Source organism: Lycium ferocissimum, unplaced genomic scaffold (assembly GCF_029784015.1).
Source record: "Lycium ferocissimum isolate CSIRO_LF1 unplaced genomic scaffold, AGI_CSIRO_Lferr_CH_V1 ctg2710, whole genome shotgun sequence".
Taxonomy (NCBI): domain Eukaryota; kingdom Viridiplantae; phylum Streptophyta; class Magnoliopsida; order Solanales; family Solanaceae; genus Lycium; species Lycium ferocissimum.
This window is the reverse complement of record NW_026723366.1, coordinates 11394-31638: the sequence shown is the minus strand read 5'-3', so window position 1 is coordinate 31638 and position 20245 is coordinate 11394. Positions and strand designations below refer to the sequence as shown.

Below are 20245 nucleotides of genomic sequence, written 5' to 3'. Positions count from 1 at the left end.
AATTCCGTAGACATAAATTTCCACCACTTCTCTGTCCAGTGCATATTGATGCACTTTAAGCATAACTTAAGATTTTTTGAAGTAGAGCAGAAAGATTGAAATTCATCCCGAGATATAGTGTAAATCACATTACATATAGCTTCTATTTTATTCAAAAGAACCAGAAAACACATACCTACACAAAAGTACATATTAGCAACAAAAGAAAATTCATAAAAATAGTTGATATGCTGGCTAACTTTAGTTTCTTAATCTACTTCCCCAAACTGGCAAGAGAGTTACCTAAACATACTAACTAAACCGACACAAAAAATGAAATGTTAGTAAATCTAACAAATAAGAAATTATAGGGGAAGGAGAAAGAAACAGTGAAAATTTATTGATAAATTTTGAAGCGACAGTTTTTTACGCTGCACTTGCACATAATGCTTCGACATTAGATCAAGTGTCCAAAGGATGTCGTGGTAGCACAATTGAAGCACATGAGCTGGATTATGACCTGCTGAATTAAAAAGACACCAACAAAAACTACATCCATATTTGCACCTATAAGAAAAAAAAAATTACCATTATTTCTAATGGAAAAAAAAAAATACATGTAATAAGCATAGCTGGAAGAAAAAAACACGAAATCCACTTCACATATCACAACAAACTGTAAGATTGTGTGTACATAGAGGAGGTCAAGGATTCATGGTGGCCTTTCAAATTCCATAATTAAGCGGAGTCTTTCCATTCTCTAAATTAATGGGAAGAATGTGTAACTTCATTCTACGTGGTCTTTCCCTGAAAACGGCTGCTTAATTTGAGCTTTAAAGATGTCGTGGCTTTAATTTTTTATTGCTCCATTTAGTTGGTACTATATAGTTATTATTATTGGATTTTTAATAGATTGAATGAGAAGAATAAAAGCAAAAATGCCAAAAAAAGGAGAAAAGGATAAAGAGGATCTTTGGTCATAGAGAGGTGTCACCTCACCTTGTCTATGCTTAGCTTTATTATATATATAGATTTTTGCACAACATACACGCCTTGCAAACGCTTTATATAGGCCCTTTTCTTTTCCCTCTCTTTTCCATCACACCACTTTCAAAAAAAAATTCCTTCCTCTCATATCTACTAGATGATGGCGAGCCCGTGCAAGCACGGGCCTAACATGGAAAATAAGACAGTTTAGTACTTCATGTGTCATAATTTACGCGGCACACTTTATTTTTTTAGTCTATCGCGACAAAAGAATGTCATTTTTAATTCTATTTGCAGAAGCAACTTAACTTTATTAGATGATTTACAGTCCACATAAATATTTAAGACTTGTTTTGAACTTTATATTTCAAAAGTCTTCGGTTCTTTCTTAAATTGTGCCTAGTCAAATGATGCCATGCATATAAATTGGGATGGAGTGAGTAATGAAAACAATTATAATTCAATTAATTCAAATAGCATTCTTATAGTCCTAAATTCCAAGTACAACCCTATCTTTCATATATAGTTGAAATGAAAAAAATTATGAACTTACTATCATAAATTAATGTTCGAAAATATCTGTAACGATAAATTATTATGGTTAAGTCCAGCAGAATTTCTTTTAATTAATTTGCACAATTTTCAAAAAATAGTCACATAATTTAAATATGGTGGTGATTTACTACTCTCTCTCTCTCTCTCTCTCTCTCTCTCTCTCTCTTTCTCTCTCGTCATGTTTCAGTTTTCAAGAGATTGGAACTAAATCAGATTAATTAATTTAATATTTTAAAATTAAAGTTTAGATATTTGAAAATTAAAAAGGTATTATAAGTTGCAATGTTTCTCATATCACTTTTAAATACTTTAAATTGTCCATTATTATAGTTTATAGTACTTTTTATTTAGTTTTTAAATATGTAAACTTAATTCAAAAAACTTAAAGATTTCATATCCAAATTTATAATTAAAGTTAAAAAAAAATTAATGTAACCCTTCTGTAATAGTAGTAAAGATTTTAAATTCAATTGATAAATAATTTATTTAAAAATAGAACAATTACTCGTTCACCGCAAAATTAGAAATAAAGCGATAAATAAAAAGCGCGACACGATTTTTTCTTTAATTAAAGTAACAATCCATGTTTGAATTATGATTATGTGTATTTGGGGGTTTGGGGAAAGTGGTGTCCGTGAAATGACATAAGTTTCGAGCCTACAATGCAAGTTGTCATTCAGCAATATGAGTGAAAGGACAATAAAAACTGTCCTAAAAACTAACTTTAATGGCCACTATAACAGCCATGTCGACGACGATCCTAAGAGATCAACTCACTCTTCTATATAGTTACTAGATGACCGTGCCCGTGCAAGGCACGGGCCTTTCCCTAACATCATCGTGCATATGAGACGAAGCAATACTCGAAAAGGTAATTTTATGATGGTTCTATTGTGGGGTGGGACTATCCGAATAAAGGACATATCACTAAAGGGAATATTAACATATTATGGTACATACTATATACATTAAAATTTGTTGAACAAACTATGTCCTTAAGATTCCTAGAAAGACAAAAACGTCGAGATTGTTCTTGATCATGCAAGTAGTCCAACTTATGTATGAGCTATGTTATAGCTGCGTAAAATATGGACTTTAGTAGCTGCAGTCGAAAACACCTATTTCAGCTAAATATCCACTAAAAAAAGAGAGGTATGCATTAGAATTAGAATGTTGCTGTGTGTATTGAGTAACCAGAAGTTATGAAAGCCTGCAAACTAACAATTTCCTCCTAACTTGTCATGGTAGGAGCAAAGCTAGAGATGGTCTTCAAGTATGGAAAATGCTGCTTCTTCTCAGGACAATTTTTTTTTTTTTTTCAGAATGTCTATCTGAATCCTACGTCGAGAATTAGTTCAAAACTTGCAGCATCACATCTGATAAATTTGATTCACTTCAAAAAATTTGCAAAACAAAGGAAAGGCTAGTAGTAAGATGCAAAAACAGACCAAATGCAGTAGCCTTAAATCCGGTACGTCACAAGTTCAAATAAGTTCTGATGGGGACTTAGTTGGGGAATAATTGTTGGGTTTAATTGATAGGTTGAATGGGAAATGGAGGAACTTGGAAAAAAATAGTGTTAGCTCATCATCCTGTACATAAAATTGTCCTCATGGGGTGGAAAGAAAAGTGTTCCTACGGTTTAAATGACTCTTCTCGGTTATTGATTAAAACCATAACCAAACCAATTTTCGTCGGGTTTTTAAATGTTTGGATTGATAATCTTTTTAATTTAAAACATTAATTGCCACCTTTTCCCAAATATTCCACATTCAACTGGTGTCTTGATTGAATAATTTCCTTAAGGACACATGACTTGTATAGCCATGAAACTTTCGGTTCCTTAAAAAAATTAATTTCAAGATATCTTTTCATTTTTTTGTTTACATTGTTATATTTTATTTTGTAAAGTTGGAATAGAATATAGAAACATTTTCACTTATTAGTGATAGTGTAACAATAATTACCTCGTAATTAAACTTGAGGTTATGCATGGCTTAAACTTGCGAACATCTAATATTGTTAGCTCATCATCCTGCACATATAATTACTGATGGGCACCAAATTGATATCGCTGATAGATAAATAATAGGGAACTCCATAGAATATCACCAATAAAATTCATCATAAAATATGAATGATAATACATGCAATATAAAGAGACGGAGAGTAATACTTATGTAGTATTTCTGTGTCTGCACACTCCTTTTGACTAACTACATATCTAGAAGCAGCTAAGATTATACCAGCAAGATACCGGTGCTGATCCTGATTTCAATACAAAACAAATTTATAGATATCGCACTCATCCGATGATTACTCAAATACGAAACCAACCTATTACTATTTGATTGTTATATTAAAACATAGATTCATATAAATGAAAAATCCACTACTGAGGAATTAGCACTTCATGAGATTAACCATGACTCATGTCAACTATTTATAGAATTTGCCTCGAATATATGGATTGGCTATTGACAACAGGGAGTTTTATGCCCCGAGGACTCTCTTAGGAGCATTAGCTTATGTTGCACTCTCGATATGATTCTAGCGGTGGGCTTATTAAAACCTGCATGAATAACATGTGATATTCTAAAAATTTCAGCATTGAATAAACATTATCTGAGGTGTTGAAATTCCAAAGTCCTATGTCCTAAAATTTGTTTAGTCTAAGAAGTATTCCCTGAAAACATTCCTAGGACTATTATGTAGTCTGCTAATAAAGGAAAAATGATATGCAAATTTCCAAGAATTCTGTTTATTTGCTATAGCGAGGCTAGAACAGTTAGAAGAATTGCGTCTCAATAATGTAAGATGCATCAGAGTCTCCACTATGTGTACACCCAATATGAGACATCCTTCATTGAAGATACAACTATCCATTCACAACGCTTATATAAATATGGATCTGCCAAAATACTGATAATTCCAGATTAAGATTTCAAAATAATTACTTCAATGATTTTTTTTTTTTGGAAAGGCAACAAAATAGAAATGGCAAAGTCCATTTCATGAAGCTCTGCATTTACAGAGTACTTGACATAAAGCAAATACATGCAACTACAAAGAAATGAATGAGTCTTCATGTTTTTAAACACAAGGAAATCAAACTCACCATGATGCCTACCAAAATAAAGTGATACTGAACCTTCAAAGATATATCTAGACACCATATGGTAATCCTTAAAAGAAGGTGCATCACCTTTGTTTGGACAGCTAGCCATTTTTGTCCTTGCAAAGAAAGTAAAGCACTCTCCACTCTGATAAAACAATAATTCTGTATAATCAAGTTTATTATTTTAACCATTTTCTCTAAGTGAGAAAAACATAATAATATTTGAGTATAAGTATAAGAACTTCAATCCTGAGATGGAGAATAGAATACCATTGCACCAAAGAGTCTTTATGTTTCTTGTTTGCCTTGAGTCAGTCATTTAATCCTTGGGCGTTGTTAAGCTGTTTCCATCAAAGGTGTTATTTCCTAAATATCTCGTCAAAATCTCAGGAATAAATCTTCACAAAGTGAAGATAGTTCAGTAAGTTTTCAAGTTTAGCCAAACTTACAATCAAAGTTCAATGAAAATATTAACTAATATATTAAATATGTCAATCGATTGGCTAGGAGGCATTTCTAAGTGAACTATACCTTTATGTTCTATTTATATCTTTCAAGTTATTTCTTGGAACTATTGACTAAAGACTCTTAAACCAATTTTTCCGCACAAAAGGAAAAATTCTGATTATACATATTAGTTGGAGGACAATTCTGCTTAAGTTGCTAAAAACTGGTCAAATACCTTTCCTATGTAGTCATTTTTTCATAATATATACAATCATCAATAATGTAAGTTGCACAGAGTATAACTATCTTTCACAAGGTATCTGAGCCATGAAATTATATACCTTAAAGATAATTACTTCAATCACAAAAATGCTTATATAAATATCGAAAGAGAGAAGCCATACTTACTGTAAGTCCAGTACTATTAACCATGTGTTTGGATATAGTAAATTATAGAACAATTATTTATTTTGTTTAATAAAGAATTAAATAGAAATGGCAAAGTCTGTGTCTTATATACATTTATGATTTAGTGCATTTTAGCTTAACTTAAAGAGATTAAATACATGCAACTACATGAAGAAATTAATGAGTCAATCAGGATGGAAATTCAACCAAGAACTCACCGTGATGCCTAAAACTTAATATACAGAATCTTCAAAGATATATTTCTAAATACATTTTGTAATCGTTAAAAGAGATTGGGGACAATATATAAAACATTTCTCTAGTTCCTTAAAGAAAGTATACTCTTAATCTTGATATAATTAACATGATCAATAATTCTGTTCATCAAGTTTTCCATTTAAAAAGCCACTCAATGGTCTAAGTATAAGTCGGTTTAGATAAGAAATCCTGAGATGGAAATAATAATTGAGTTGATAAGTCTTTTGTTTCTTGTTTGCATGATAAAAACTTTATGAATAAAATAAACAATATTTTTAAGCATCACATGAAAGGTTAAGAAATAAATAATTAAAATTAAGATAAATTAAATGAAGAAGAATTTAATTTATTTGATTAAAGATTCAATATTAACATGTAGTTAAATGAGTTTTTACAGGATTTTATTAGAAAAGTGGAAAAATAATCCTGTGAATAGAAATTCATTCATATTCCTGCAGGCATTAATACCACTATTGCCTCGAGACTCTTCCACTTATTTTTTTCCAATATTTCCATTAACGGAAAATAAAAGGAAAAATAATATCCATATTCAAATTCACCTCCTTCAGTTGCTACTTTTGTTTCTCCTTTGACTGAACAAAAGTGTTCATTTTTTTATAATATATACAATCATCTGGAAAAAAATAACTTTACCAAGAAAAGAAATATAAGTTCTTTCACAAAAAGGGTATGCTGAGAAACATAGTGAAATTATATACCTTAAAGATAATTACTTCAATCCACAAAAATGAGGTAAAGAGAACTATCGAAAGAGAGAAGCCATACTTACATGTAAGCTAGAGAAGCATTTTATCCTTAGGGATCTCACTAAATTGAATTGTAGCCAGACATAAGCTACTTGTTATATAGTTCTCAGTGGCTTCAAATGGGAATAGGAACCTGCAGAAAACCATTTATAAACTGAAACATTGTAAAAGGGAAGTGAATATTTTTTAGTCATGGAAAAGAAAAGGGGGACCTAGTAACAACCTGGCTCAAAGCCATACTAAACCAAGCTTTATGTTGTATGCAGTTATTGTGCACACACAAAAAGAAATCTTTAAATGATGGAAACTTCGAATTTCATATCTTCATTATTAAAGAAAAAAAAGAGGAGTTGATCTACTATTCTCCAGCTCACCAGCAAGTATAAAGAACAAATGCATGTTCTCACAGTATGAAAGTATCATTAACGCTCTATTTAGAAGATTTCTGCCACGATAGATGTGAACACTCATTTTTCCAGATACGTAAACTTCAGTTTCATCTAATTCTCAACGACCACTTGATAATAGATCTAGAAGTACTTATTTAATGTGAATAATGATAGATGTACCTTCTTATTGGCATTTTCCTTTTTGTATTATAAACTTTATTTGGCATGTCGCGCCTACAAAGTAAATTTCTTCCCTACAGTTCCTATGTCAGAAACAATAAAAACCTTAATTGGCATGCCATATATCAAGTTTAGAATATGTGATGCAAGGAAAGTGAACACATGCTGAAAAAGTGCGTTTAATTTAGTGTACTAATAGGAAAGAAAGAACATAGAAGTGGCTCTTGTACCAACACACGTATTTTTTTTATGTGTCCTGCACTATACTCATTCTTTTAGGTTGTATACCTGAGTGCAACAGGAGGAACAATTTAATTAATTGTAGATTACAGAATACCTCTTAAAGAGACTTGACTTTGAGGATTTCCGTTGCAATCAAAACCTTGATTTCACTTTGAGCTGCTCACTCGACCCTACTATCAATTCACATTTTAAATTCAATTAAATTTTGCTTTTATATCCATAGGCAACATGATATATACTTGCATTCATTGAAGCTTCGCGAAAAACAGTTACCAAAGTACTATGAAATAAACTGATACATCAATTGATAATTTGTTTGACTAAATATCAGACGGGCTGAACTCCCTTTTTTGGTAAAAGTATTCCATCGTAATGTTCAGAAGAGCAGAAACTGTGCGAGGAACAACAAAAATAGATATTACCTGGACCTGAGAATGGTTCAATGAAATAGCAACAGAGGCTCCATGATTTTATAACACATTTAAAAGGCATAGAATGAATTAATATTATAAAGCATGTAGTTGAAGATTTGTGGGTTTGTGGGTTTAATCGTTCAAAAATTTGCAGAGATCCCAAAAAGTAAACCGACTTTTAAGTTATGGAGATGAAAACAATAAACCAAATCGGCCGAACACTATCTCATAGGTATTCTGCTGGTAAAACTGATTACTACACGGCACACAGATGATTTCATGGATATTACAAAAATTTCATGAAATAGTATGATTTAAATAAAAGCCATTGAAAATATTAAGCAGTATAGGACAAAAGAAGGAATAAAAGAGTTACTTCATTTGTGGCTTTGCTGATTTACACCCCCCTCATTTCAATGATTCAAGCCTTTGATGGGAGAACAACACACTCTTCAATTAACTCTTAAAAGCAATTTTTCTGATTATACCACCTTTCTATTAACATGCAGCAGCTAAGAAGAGACAACACATTAACTTTTACCTTGCAAACAGAATTTGTAAAAATCTAAGAACCCTCTTTCACGTGAATATCCCAACTTAGGTTAACGGGAAACACTTGAATCACTTTATAAAAGCAGAAAAAAAACAAATCTCACCTTCTTTTCTATCACCTCCTCTTTATTCTCGTCATCATCATCATCCTCGATAATACCTTGATATCTTCAGATTCATCACCTTAGCAGCTCGCCAGTAAACCATGACGCTATATGAAGAATTATTTGTCCTGAACAGTTGAGCTACAAAGGAAGAACAATATATCACATCATATTCACTTTTCTAATCCAAACAACAACTTATGACGCCATAAATAAAGATTGAATGTGTTGGGACAAATATCAAAGTAAAAGTAGATTAATAGTTAATACTAAAGCGGCCTCCCAAAAGAAGAAATCAGCAACATACCCAATATAATAATCTTGTTCCGCTTGATTCTGGAGCTCTTCAACTCGTGAGAAATATATTTGACACAGCTATCATATCAGATAAAAAAATTTAGTGCATTTAACAAAAGGAATAATGTCAAAGTTGCGGAACCTACAGTGTCGTCATCTGTACCAAGTCATCATGAAGAGATTTAAATTTTCGTGCAACATTACCTGAATTATCATTTTATCTCTCTTTTTTTTTTTTTTGTCAATCAACTACATTACAGCTATCATATCAGATAAAAGAATTTAGTGCATTAAACAAAAGGAATAATGTCAAAGTTGCTGTAGACACGTAATTTTGACCCTCCCCGTGTGTTTCACCTTATAGTTTTTACTTTTAATTTTAATTTTTGACATGTTGATCTTATTCTATTTTTATTTAGTAAGCTTATTTGCGAAAATCAAAAAGAACAAAAAATATTTACTATTTTTAGAGTATAAATTTTTGTAAAAAAAAAAAGGAAAATTACAAAAATATGTATTTCTTTTAGAATTTAATTTATCTAGCTTGTTATTTTTTGTTAAATATTATATTTTTCTCTATCTAGAAATAGTTGTCAAGTATTTCTCATTTTACAATCAAATAAAAGGTAAATGAAAAAAAAAACACATGACAAAAAGGGGGATACTTTTTTTAAAGAAGGGAATCTTTTCTGTTGAATACATATACACATCACACAAAAAGACAAAAGAAGGAGAAACAGATTTTGAAAAAAGGTGAAGGAACACGTGATTGAGGGGGAATTTGTTATTGGGGCGGGGCCCACTCTTATTTTGGGGTTTGGTTTTGTTTTTCACAAATATATAATACACACACCCAAGATGGAGAGGGTCACACAGATATAGAATATATAGGGAGAGATATAGAGAAATGGACAGATCAAAAAAAAAAAAACACATGCAAAGAAAATCCTCATCGTCTTCTTCACTTGTCACCACCCCATTCCCCGCTCACCGGAGCTCCGACCAACAACCCACCTTAATCACACCACCAAACCACCACTTCTCCAACCCGTGACCACCTACCAGAAAACCCACCAAAAAAATAATAATACTAATAACCAAACAGACCCGCAAACCACCACAAACCACTGCCTAAACACCAACCTTCAACACCATCCATCACCATCCAAATACCCATTTCGAACCAACCAGCTATACCATCATCAGCCGCCACACTATACACCTAACACACCCGTCGCCACCTTCATCTCTGCCACGAAACCAGAAACCAATAGCGCCTAAAATCCACTCCGAAACCACCGCAAACACCAAACTTAAAACCCCCCAAAACCATCGAAGCTTCAGCTGTGTTTAGGTTTGAAGTTCCGTCGAGGTCACCGTCCAAAGCTCTGGTCGAGTTCCAAATGAAGGATTCATGGCTATCTTCTCGTTGTATTACTGAAGAGAAATAAGGTCCAATTTTTCTCTAGCTTTCCGAATATGTCTTTACTTTTCCATTTAAGGTTTTTGATAAGTTTACTTAATGGTTAATGTTTGTTGTTCGACTTAAATTGTTTAATATTGACTCAGTTTCATTTTTGTCTTTATCTCATCTTATTGCAATTGTGTGTGTGTGATCCCTTTTTAATCCATGATTAGGAACTTTCCAACCTTTTCTTTTTAGTTGTTTTTCTTTGTTCATTAATGCACAAGGGCAACAGTTCTTTATTACGAGAGAGTACTATTTATTTTGATAATTAATAGTATTGATATTAAACATGGTGCATTGATGAGTACGTGTGCTATTTTTCTTAAAAAGAAACAAAAATATATATGTAGTCACGCAAAAACAGGAGTCCTTAAGTTATTATATATGGTGATGTGTAAACAATAAAGATGGAATGTGCATGTGCTGAATTAGTACTGTATATATATTTTAGCAAGTAGTGTATTTTGGCTTCAGCTAGAAAAATAATGTACTCTTGCTGATCTGATTTAGAATTGGATCTGTGTCATATTTTTTTTTTTTTTGGGATTGATGTTTTCTCATTAAATGATGCATACTTTTTATGATCTGTTAATTGTTTTGAATGTTAGAGTTAAATAACTTCGTGGACTGCTGACCATTTGAGTTTAATCTTAATTGCTTTACACGCTTAATTATTTAGTCATATCTTCAAATTCCGAACATATGGTTTTCAAGCCTAAATCACTTCTAAGGCCCGATTAATTAATTATTAATGTGAGATGAGCAAAACGGGATGCGAATTATTTCAAATCTCGTTGCTAATGAAAAGAAAAGAGCGGAAAAACCAAGTTGTCAGAGAGTGAGACGGGTTGCGAATTCAATTCAAAGCCCGTTGTCGAAAGAGTGAAAATTAATAATAACCAAATAATAATGAGTCTTGGATTCTAGAGACAAATAATTGTCTTTAACGCTAGATGAGCTTTAGGCGCGTTTCGAGATGTTTGTTTCGATTAAGAATGCGGTTACGCATCTTATTTCGAGACGCCCTAAACAACTTAAGGATGCGGTTACGCACCTTGGCCAAACTCGTTTTAATAATTAATCTTGTTTCGATTGAGAATGCGGTTACGCATCTTATTTTGAGACACTTAAAAGATCCGGAATGCGGTTACGCATCCGGATTAAGACTAATAAAAGTTCAACAATAAAAGTACGAGCAAATCAAAGCTCAGATACATAATATATCCAAAGATTAGTTTAAGCTAATTATAAGTCGATAAAGCGACCGTGCTAGAACCACGGGACTCAGGGAATGCCTAACACTTTCTCCCCGGTCAACAGAATTCCTTACCCGGTCAACATTTTCGCGGACCATAATAAAAGAGTCATTTCCTTTTGATTAGGGATTCATAAGGTGGCTTGGAACACCAAAACTCAATTCCAAGTGGCGACTCTGTAAATAAAATAATCCCTTTTCAAAACCGTCACTTCAAATAGAAAAATCCTTTATTAATAAAACTTGCGCGTTTATAGCGCGGGCCCAAAAAAAAGGGTGTGACAGTTGCGGAACCTACAGTGTCGTCATCTGTACCAAGCCATCATCATGAAGAGATTTAACTTTTCCTGCGACATTACCTGAATTATCATTTTATCCCTTTTTCTTGTACAATCGACTACATTATAACTGAAACATAGCCATTTCACAGTAATAGAGGGTGAGTATAGGCTACTGGGAACCAAGGAATAATTATCTCGTATCATGTGCATCAATCCTTGGAATTTTCTTTACCTCATTGCAATTTGCAGGTACTTCCTCTCCATGTTCTACAACGTTAAACATCTCAATCTCCACATAGAGGGTCCCAACCCCCTTAAACTTCCTGATTTTCTTTGATAATGGTGGTGTTCGGCGCAACTTACACGCACATCAACTATTCTACCGGATACCTACTACCTCCTCCCACCAGCACAGGTACCGCGTAACTATGCCCACCAAGGCTTAGGCTGATAGGAATTTCCTGATTTTCTTCTATAGGTTTAAGCACCTAAGGTCTCTAGAAGAGCCAAATAATGCAATATTTCCGCCTCACCGCATTCCAAAATTCTGATTGACCTCAAACTTTCTAAGATTTTTATTGCTTAGGACTTCTGTTCCTAGACATTGCACTATTTGATTCTAAACAATATTTTTACTCCTTCCTCAATAACTTTCTGTAGATGCGCGATTCGTCTTAATTCCAACCTCATCTAGCAATCGTAAATGAACAATATCAGTTTAGATATTAAAAAAAAGCAACCATCCCACGAGCAAATTACGCTGAGGTAATTAATTAACAACTCTTCATCCCAAATTAGCTGAGATCAACTATATGAATCCTCTGTATCCATTCCACGCTGAGGTAAGTATACTAAATAGTCATCTAAAATACTTAATTACTCTATTTGTCTAAGCTAAAGCACCAAAATCTCCTTCCATAGGCATCTCAGTTTTTGATTTTCATGATAGTCCACCAAATAAGCAATAATTCAATAAAACACCCAAAAAATCTACATCAGAAAACAAATTACCCCCACTTCATAATAGTGAACTAATAAAGCAAAACAACAAACCACTATCAAGAAAATTCTGAACTGTTTGAATCTAAGTAAAAGCAAAAAACAAAAGTAACCCAGATGAAATCTAGCAAAACTGGAGGTGGGTATAGCTTAATCATTAAAAAAAAAGAAAAAGAAAAAAAGAGGTGGATATAGAAAGAAACCTGAGGGAAATTAGCAGATTGGGCCCAAACGGTGCCCTCTTGACCGATAACAGCAGCAGAAGTGAGATGATTACCTTCAATCTCACAAAGCAAGTGATCATCAACATATGTTTGCCACGACATCTTTGATTCACCCACGTTTCTTCTTATTCAGATCTATTATTTCTATGGTTTAATGAGAGTTTTGTGTGTAGAAAATGGTCCAGTGATAGAAATCGGAGAGTAGAAGGTGAATGAGAAAAAGAAAATTGATACGGAACCAAAGTGCGTAAAGATTGGGACTTCTAGTGGCACACGTGTTTGTTTTTCAAGGCTGACAAATACACTAAAATTTAACCATAAAAGAGCACATATTTACGAGAATACCCTTCGTCGTTCACCAAAGCTTAACTTATTAATAGTAGAAATATATAAGTACTTTTAGGGACTGAAATTCTTTGCGTTAATTACAACACTTTTAACGACCGAATTTCCTGTTGCAAATCTTGATAAAAATAATTAAATACTTTATATTTTTCCCTGCGGTTCTGAAGTAGCATTATTTCATACGCTTTTCTCATGCAACCTAAATATACCAAATAATTGATATTCATATAAAATTTCATTGTTAGCTGCAAAGAACTGAAACATCACATTAACTACTGAAAAAAATATGTATGTCCAACATAATATATCCATCAAATCCTAAAAATTGAGAAAATGAAATTTTAGCATATGTACAATTAACGTCTCTGCACCACCAGTAATAAAACAATGCGCTTCAACTTGCTCTGCACTTTCTTCGAGGACATTTCTTCAATCTTCAAATTCTTGATATGTTAAAACAACAATCCATGTTAGTTTAGTAACAGAATGCCTGCAAGCTAATTTCTTAGATTACTAAATAAATGAATAATTTAATCAATCGGCTGACAAACATCTTTTATCTACTGGAGCTTTCTGAATCGACTCATCACACGGTGCCAAATAATGCATCTTTTCTGAATTAATTTCAACAGTTGTGTAACTTGTGTTCTTCTCTTATAAATGATCCTTTTCCTTTGATCAAAGCTACTTTTCACTTTTGAGAGAGTATTAACACTCAATTTGACCAACTTTTGAAGTGCTATATTAAGTCAGTTTATCAAACTAGAAGAACGCAATACTAGAAACATCTCCTCAAAAATAGTAGAAACATCTTAAATTGTGATAAAGATGCCACCAAATTTTTTAATTTCTGTACCAGAGGTCCAAGATAATCCACAAAAACGACATTTTTAATAGTCAAAACCATACCTTTAACCAGCTTGACACAATTTGAGATTGAGGTAGTATTACTAAAAGTTTTCAAAGTGAATATCATTGAAGGAGGAGATAGAGCTGCTGAAGAGATCCATTTTGGAGCTAAAATGTCTTTTCACACTAATTGAGCCAGTTTGTCTTAACTGATTGAAAGTAATTGATAAATATTAAGCGTTAGAAAACACTTTGAAGTACTAAAACTAAGAATAAGTACCACTGTTCTTAATAAAATGACACCAAAGCCTTAAAAGTAGTTCACAAAAAGCTGATTTTGGCTTATAACTTCTAAGCACTTTTGGTGTTTATCAAAGTCAATAAGTGCTTATAAGCTGATTTAGCTAACTTATAGGCTTACCTCGAACACCCTTTATATCACCTACACCTCAATCCCCAACAAATTGAAATGAACTGTATCTTTTCATATATGAGCAAAAAGTTCCTCATTGGACCTTTTTATGCTGGCAAAAACAAGTGACTGGTGGAATCCAAGTAAGGAGCTAGAATGGGCAAAATTTGAATCAACTTTGCTTTCAAGTATGCACTTGAGTTGGATTGATTGATTGAGTGAACAAAAAATGCACAGAATTATACACTTTTCACTTTTATGTACCTGTTTTACCTTTTCATCTTACGAATAAGTGGGTACTAAGGCTAATGCTCATTGTCTATATCAAACATGCTACTAACTCCAATCCTGTCACACTCATTCACCACTTAGCACAAAATCTGCCTTTATAATGGAAGCCCAACAGAAGTAAATTCAGTGGTCATTAGAGGAAGAGAGACTCAACCTACTTGAAAAATATTTCGTCTTGTTCTACTTGGTACAGAGGGTCAATTAGCTCCCTGGCTTTCAACAATTACACAGGAAATGTACTGCAGACTCTTCTTTATTTGTCCTGTGTCCAGGTTAGTGTGGCAGAAAATTCTTACATGGCAAGGAGTGATGAGAAGACCAACTAAACGAAATGAGGAAGTTGACTGGGCTGTGACACATGCTAGAAGTAACTCAGCTGGAAGTCAGATTTACAGAATCAGCCTAGCAGCTGAAATATATGAATTTTGGAACGAAAGAAACCTAAGACTCTTTCAGCAAAAACCAGACCTGTGAGCATGGTGATTGCTACAATTACCCAGGAGATGTACTGCAGAGGAGCAGTGAGGAAATTGGCTGGCAAGATGCAACACCTAGACAGACGCATATTAGATTGAGTAGAGTATACCAGATGCAATGCTTTCTATTTTCTTAGATTAGCTGGTCGTTAGTTTGTTTGCTGAACCAGAGGCTGGTGGTTAACTGCACTTCTGGTTTCAGCAGTACCTTACAAAGGGGGGTCGCTTTGGTTTCAGGCTATAACATCAGTTCTGCTATATGGAAGCTCTTCAAAGTATCTTTGGCATTCATGATAGTGGTGGAGAGGTGAGACAAGAACTTCTGAGATGGTGGTTTGTACCAAGTCCGAATCCTTCATAAACTACTCCTTCAGGCAGTTCCATTGGTCGTAGTATGATCTGGAAAGAATCTCTATTCCTAAAATTATCCAGCATATTTGCCATGAAGCAATTCTATTTGTTCACAAACAGTTCAACTAAATAGACCTATCCGATGAACTACTCTTTTACCAGACGCCATCATCATCAAAAAATTAAAAAATAAACCCACAAATCTCAAACCCCAGAAGAATGTACAACTGTTGAAGGCTTGAAGCACACAGTAGAACTATCTCCGAAACTAAAACACTGAATCTAATCTCTAGATCAAATCATAATAGCAAAACAGGCTACTGTATTAGCAAAGCCTTTATCAAAGAGGAGCATTTGTAAATCATATCACTAAATCCATTGACAAATACGCATCATTAAATAGTTGATAGAAAATTTACTAACCTGGTGGCGGTGATGAAGGCTGACCAAGCACTATACGTTCAAGCCGTTCATATTTACTCTCTAGAATATCCATGCGCTTTTGTAGTGATTCCTTTTCTTTTTTAGTTGTTTTCAGCTCTTCCAACAAGGCAGCCTTTGAAGAGTTACCACCTTTCAACTCTTTAGCAGTTATCCCACCACCAAATCCAACTACATGACTCTTACGTTGAGGTCCAAAGCACTTTTCTATGACTTCAATATTTGTAAGAGATGGATCAGATTGAACCAATTTTTGGATTTCAGCCTATAACATACAAGAATGTTTAAAATATTGCAATGCATTAATTAAGAGGAAGGCTGTTCAATGAAATTTATCAACATACATATTTTTCAATGGTTTCAGGTTCGACAAGCTCGTCGTCCTTCTTACGAGTCTCAAAGAAAAGAGTTGCCATGTCTGGTGGATTACCATCTTTGCCTCCCTTTACAATATAAAAAACAAGTCACATAAATCTTTTATACAAAGAGGAGGTTTCATCGTAGGGTTGCACGATTTACTTACCAGTCCGTAAATAATCTCTCTATAAGGCTTGCTACCCGTACGATGAGGCATAGTCACCTTAGACCTATTGATTGAGTTTCTTGTACTTGCTTCCTGCATTAACAACACAACACTGAAATTATTACAAGCTAGTTTAACGATTTTATTTTAGTTTTAGCTTTTAAGCTAGACAGGAAGAGAGGAAACAGAGAAAAAAGAAATTTACAAAACATCACTGCAACTTTATTTTGTGGGTCCTGTGGAAAGAAGACATCAATGCTATTAGTTAACAGCTATGAAGTCATACCTTAAATTTATCAGATAAAAAATGTTCCTTGACCAACCATTCCCAATCACTCTTGTGTACTCCCGCCGGCACATCTTTTAGAACCCTGTGCAATGACTTCGATTTCACATTCTTGTGCAGTGATCCTCTCCAGTTATTCCATAACCTTCTCATATGTTGTAAGACATGTTCTTTTTGATCATTCATGTTGTCACAGACAAATTTATCCTAAAATGGAGAAAAATATCAACAGAAGTCTGTTGAATAAGTGAAAACAAGGCATCAATTTACAGATCACCAAATAGAGCAGTAACCTAGGGAAGAAGAGGAGGAGAGCCAAAAAAAAAAACTGTTTCGTCATTTTCTCCTTAAAGTCGACTTTTTTGTGAAAATAATTGAAGTGTCGTTTTCTCTTTAAAGTTGACTTTTTTGTGAAAATAATTGAAGCACACGCTTCAGTCGCTTCTTTGTTCACCTACACTTCACGCGGTAGCTTCTTCCTACCAGCGTCGCCTCAGCCTTCTGAAGCGCCCGCCACTCGCTTCAATGCTTTAAGCAATAAAGAGAGCGCTTTAAATAACGCTACTTTTGCAAGAGGCATAGTCTCACGCCTTTCAACATAACACAAGTTACCAAATATAAACAGAGCGTAGCAGCTCCTTAGCACTTACAGATTGCAATTTACGCCCTTGTATGTTTAGATTTATTTTTAAAATGCTCTTTAATTGCTGCTGTTTGGAACAAGTTACTCCCTTGGCAAAACTACAATAGAAAAGCAATGGAGAGGTCTGAGCAAGCTAGCTGGATGGTGAATCATGTTAATGGGAAAAGTGCACAAGCTGAAATGTTTAGAATTGTGGTAGCTGGCAATGTGTATTTACTTTGGCATGAAAAGAATAACATAATTTTTCAGGCAAAGCAAAGGAGTCCAGAAGTTCTTACCAGACTCATTATCCAGGAGGCAGTCATGAGAAGCAGTTTGAAGCCTAGGCTAGCTAATAGGATATCTTAACTTAACTTTATCCCTGAATGTATCCTATAGCTTGTGCGTAGTTTTAAAGTTTCTGTTGCTTTCCGGAAACTTGGGACTATGTTCAAGTTCTAGTTTTATTTCTAGATCCTGTACATAATTGCTTCACTTTTGGTTAATAAAATCCTTTATTACCCGAAAGAAAAAAAAAGAAAAAAAGCCAGCCCAAACATAAGCTCGCATCTGAGTCTAGAGTCCATGTACGATTACTTTCATGTTCATATCCAATTTTCACTTTCTAGTAAAAAAATAAGGATAACGAATATGTGCCTTGCTTCAAAGCTTCAATGTGGAGTTTGCTTATCCTCCGAGGGCACAGAGACAAAAGCAGATATATGAGAACTGAGAATTTATCCAAATTTTATATTAGAGGAATTATTTTTATTTCTAACCAATTCAAGCAAAAACAACTAAACACCACTCAATATGAGTTTTACCATGAATCTTACAATACTTACTAAGAAAACAGAGAGCAAGATTAAGTCTCAACTTATCACACACAAGCTAGTTGACATGCATCATGCTCGAAAAATAAATCAAGAAAGTAATGCTGTAAATCCTTACAGTAACAGCTTTCCACATGTGATCAAGCTTATGTTCTTCGATGTCCAACCATGAGTGTACCCGCAGCGGGCACATACTACGATCACGAACTAGCAAACCCAAGTGCCTCGTAAATGAGGCGTGGTTCATCCCAACAACTCGATTTTGGTAGAAAGTGACTCTTAACTTTTCTCCAGGTTTCAGTCGCAAAACTTTCTTACAAATGTTCAATCCTCTGACTTTTTTGCCCTTTCGAGATTCACATGGACCTGCAAATTTTGATGTAAGTCAAACAAAACAAAAAGTTCAACCCCACTTACAATAAAAAAATATTACACAGAAAAAATTACCTGAACTCTCCCCATGGTGATACCAAAGAGTATAACTTGGTATTATCCCATGTACTATCAAATGTGACCTAACCATCGGACGTGTTCTAGAAGTTGCATTACCACATTTGATGCATGGACAACGTATCAAGCGCGGTTCTCCCAATCTTGTAAAAGCATAATCTAAAAAATTCTCCACCCCATCTATGTAAGCATCAGCAATTCGATCATTAATAAGTTCCATCCATTGCTTATTTGGTTCCATAATCTTGGTGCATGTAACACAGATATAAAGATAAATTAGTATAACAATCAAGGAGTAAGAATTAAACATTTACTCTAGAGTTATGGATTCATGCGCAATAGATACATATAGTTATATTCGTCTCCCGAAACGTGCAACATCACAAAATACATAATTTTAGTTGTATTGCAAACCGATGAATCTTTTTGATAGGTACAAAATGATTATTTTTTTCCAGTAGACAATTTTAAAAGAATAAAGGACACTCAAGAGTATTTCATGCAGGAAAATTAAAAAATCATGTCATTAAGGGTAAAAGGGAAATTTTAAAATTAAATTATTTCTAAATAATATAAAGGTAGCATTCTTTTGGGACAGAATAAAAAAAAAAAAAAGTGTGACACATAAATTGGGACATAATCAGTACTATTTTTGTTAATTGATTAAAATAATGATTTATTTAGGTTAAAACTTAGGTTATTAATGCAAAGGATTATCACAGAAAAATGAAATGTGGGAGCTTGATTCCTCCATTTATTAGTTGAATGACAGACCAATACAGATGGAGGGTTCAGCTCATTATAAATCACAAAAAAAGCTTTCAAGCACAAAATACCAGCAATACATGTTTCGTTCAATTTAAGAGTAAAACAGATCACTAAACCTTCACAGTTTTGAAAAAAATGTAATGAATACAATCAAACAGAAACTCAAAAGGAATATTTAATTCCACAATTAAAAGTTACAGTCACAGATTTAGTGATTTGACAGAGACTTACACTGGATTTGGAGCACTAAAATTACTTCCAAACTACAATTAGGGCCTTCTTCTCTTGATTAAGATGATAGCAGAGGCGACATACTCTATAATGTTTGTTTTATCCAAGAGTTAATTAAAGTTTTATCAGATTAACAGTTAAAAGAAGGGAAAAGTATTCAAAACACACTCAAACTATGGCCAAATTTGCCATAACACACCTCAACTTTGCGGGGGTCCTATGACCCCCTGGACTTATTTTTTGTGTATTATTTTCGCTTTCAACCGGACAAAGTCACTCAAACGAGTTTGAGTGTATGCACGCGCTCATAAAATTAAAATCAGACGGGTCATTTTCATTATTTTGGTTTCCAAAATTTGAAATCCAAAATTCTCTCTCACCTTCCACTCGATTTACGCCATATTAATCACTCAAATACCATTTTAAGCGCAAATCGGTGTGAA

At 33.7% G+C, this 20245-nt stretch overlaps 2 protein-coding genes and 1 long non-coding RNA gene across 4 annotated transcripts; all 3 read right to left on the bottom strand.

Moving 5' to 3' along the window:
* Positions 1 to 3629: 3629 nt before the first annotated feature.
* LOC132043683 (uncharacterized) lies at positions 3630 to 5113 on the bottom strand. The gene is made up of 2 exons (XR_009411907.1): positions 4640 to 5113; positions 3630 to 4432 (listed from the first exon to the last, which is right to left on the bottom strand). It is a non-coding gene; the product is annotated as an uncharacterized LOC132043683 (long non-coding RNA).
* A 3286-nt stretch (positions 5114 to 8399) lies between these two features.
* LOC132043682 (profilin-11-like) lies at positions 8400 to 13139 on the bottom strand. Of its 2 annotated transcripts, none has more exons than XM_059434146.1 (3): positions 12904 to 13139; positions 8708 to 8775; positions 8400 to 8541 (listed from the first exon to the last, which is right to left on the bottom strand). In XM_059434146.1, exons 1-3 carry the CDS (start codon positions 13008 to 13010, stop codon positions 8441 to 8443), a joined length of 276 nt encoding a protein of 91 aa, XP_059290129.1. In that variant the 5' UTR covers positions 13011 to 13139; the 3' UTR covers positions 8400 to 8440. The 2 variants fall into 2 exon arrangements, with proteins under 2 accessions (XP_059290129.1, XP_059290130.1); XM_059434147.1 differs by having other exon boundaries at positions 8400 to 8507.
* Positions 13140 to 13501: 362 nt separating this feature from the next.
* LOC132043691 (uncharacterized) lies at positions 13502 to 19942 on the bottom strand. The gene is made up of 8 exons (XM_059434155.1): positions 19803 to 19942; positions 18801 to 19047; positions 18472 to 18719; positions 16899 to 17105; positions 16613 to 16705; positions 16434 to 16532; positions 16072 to 16354; positions 13502 to 13712 (listed from the first exon to the last, which is right to left on the bottom strand). Exons 2-8 carry the CDS (start codon positions 19042 to 19044, stop codon positions 13699 to 13701), a joined length of 1188 nt encoding a protein of 395 aa, XP_059290138.1. The 5' UTR covers positions 19045 to 19047; positions 19803 to 19942; the 3' UTR covers positions 13502 to 13698.
* Positions 19943 to 20245: the final 303 nt, after the last annotated feature.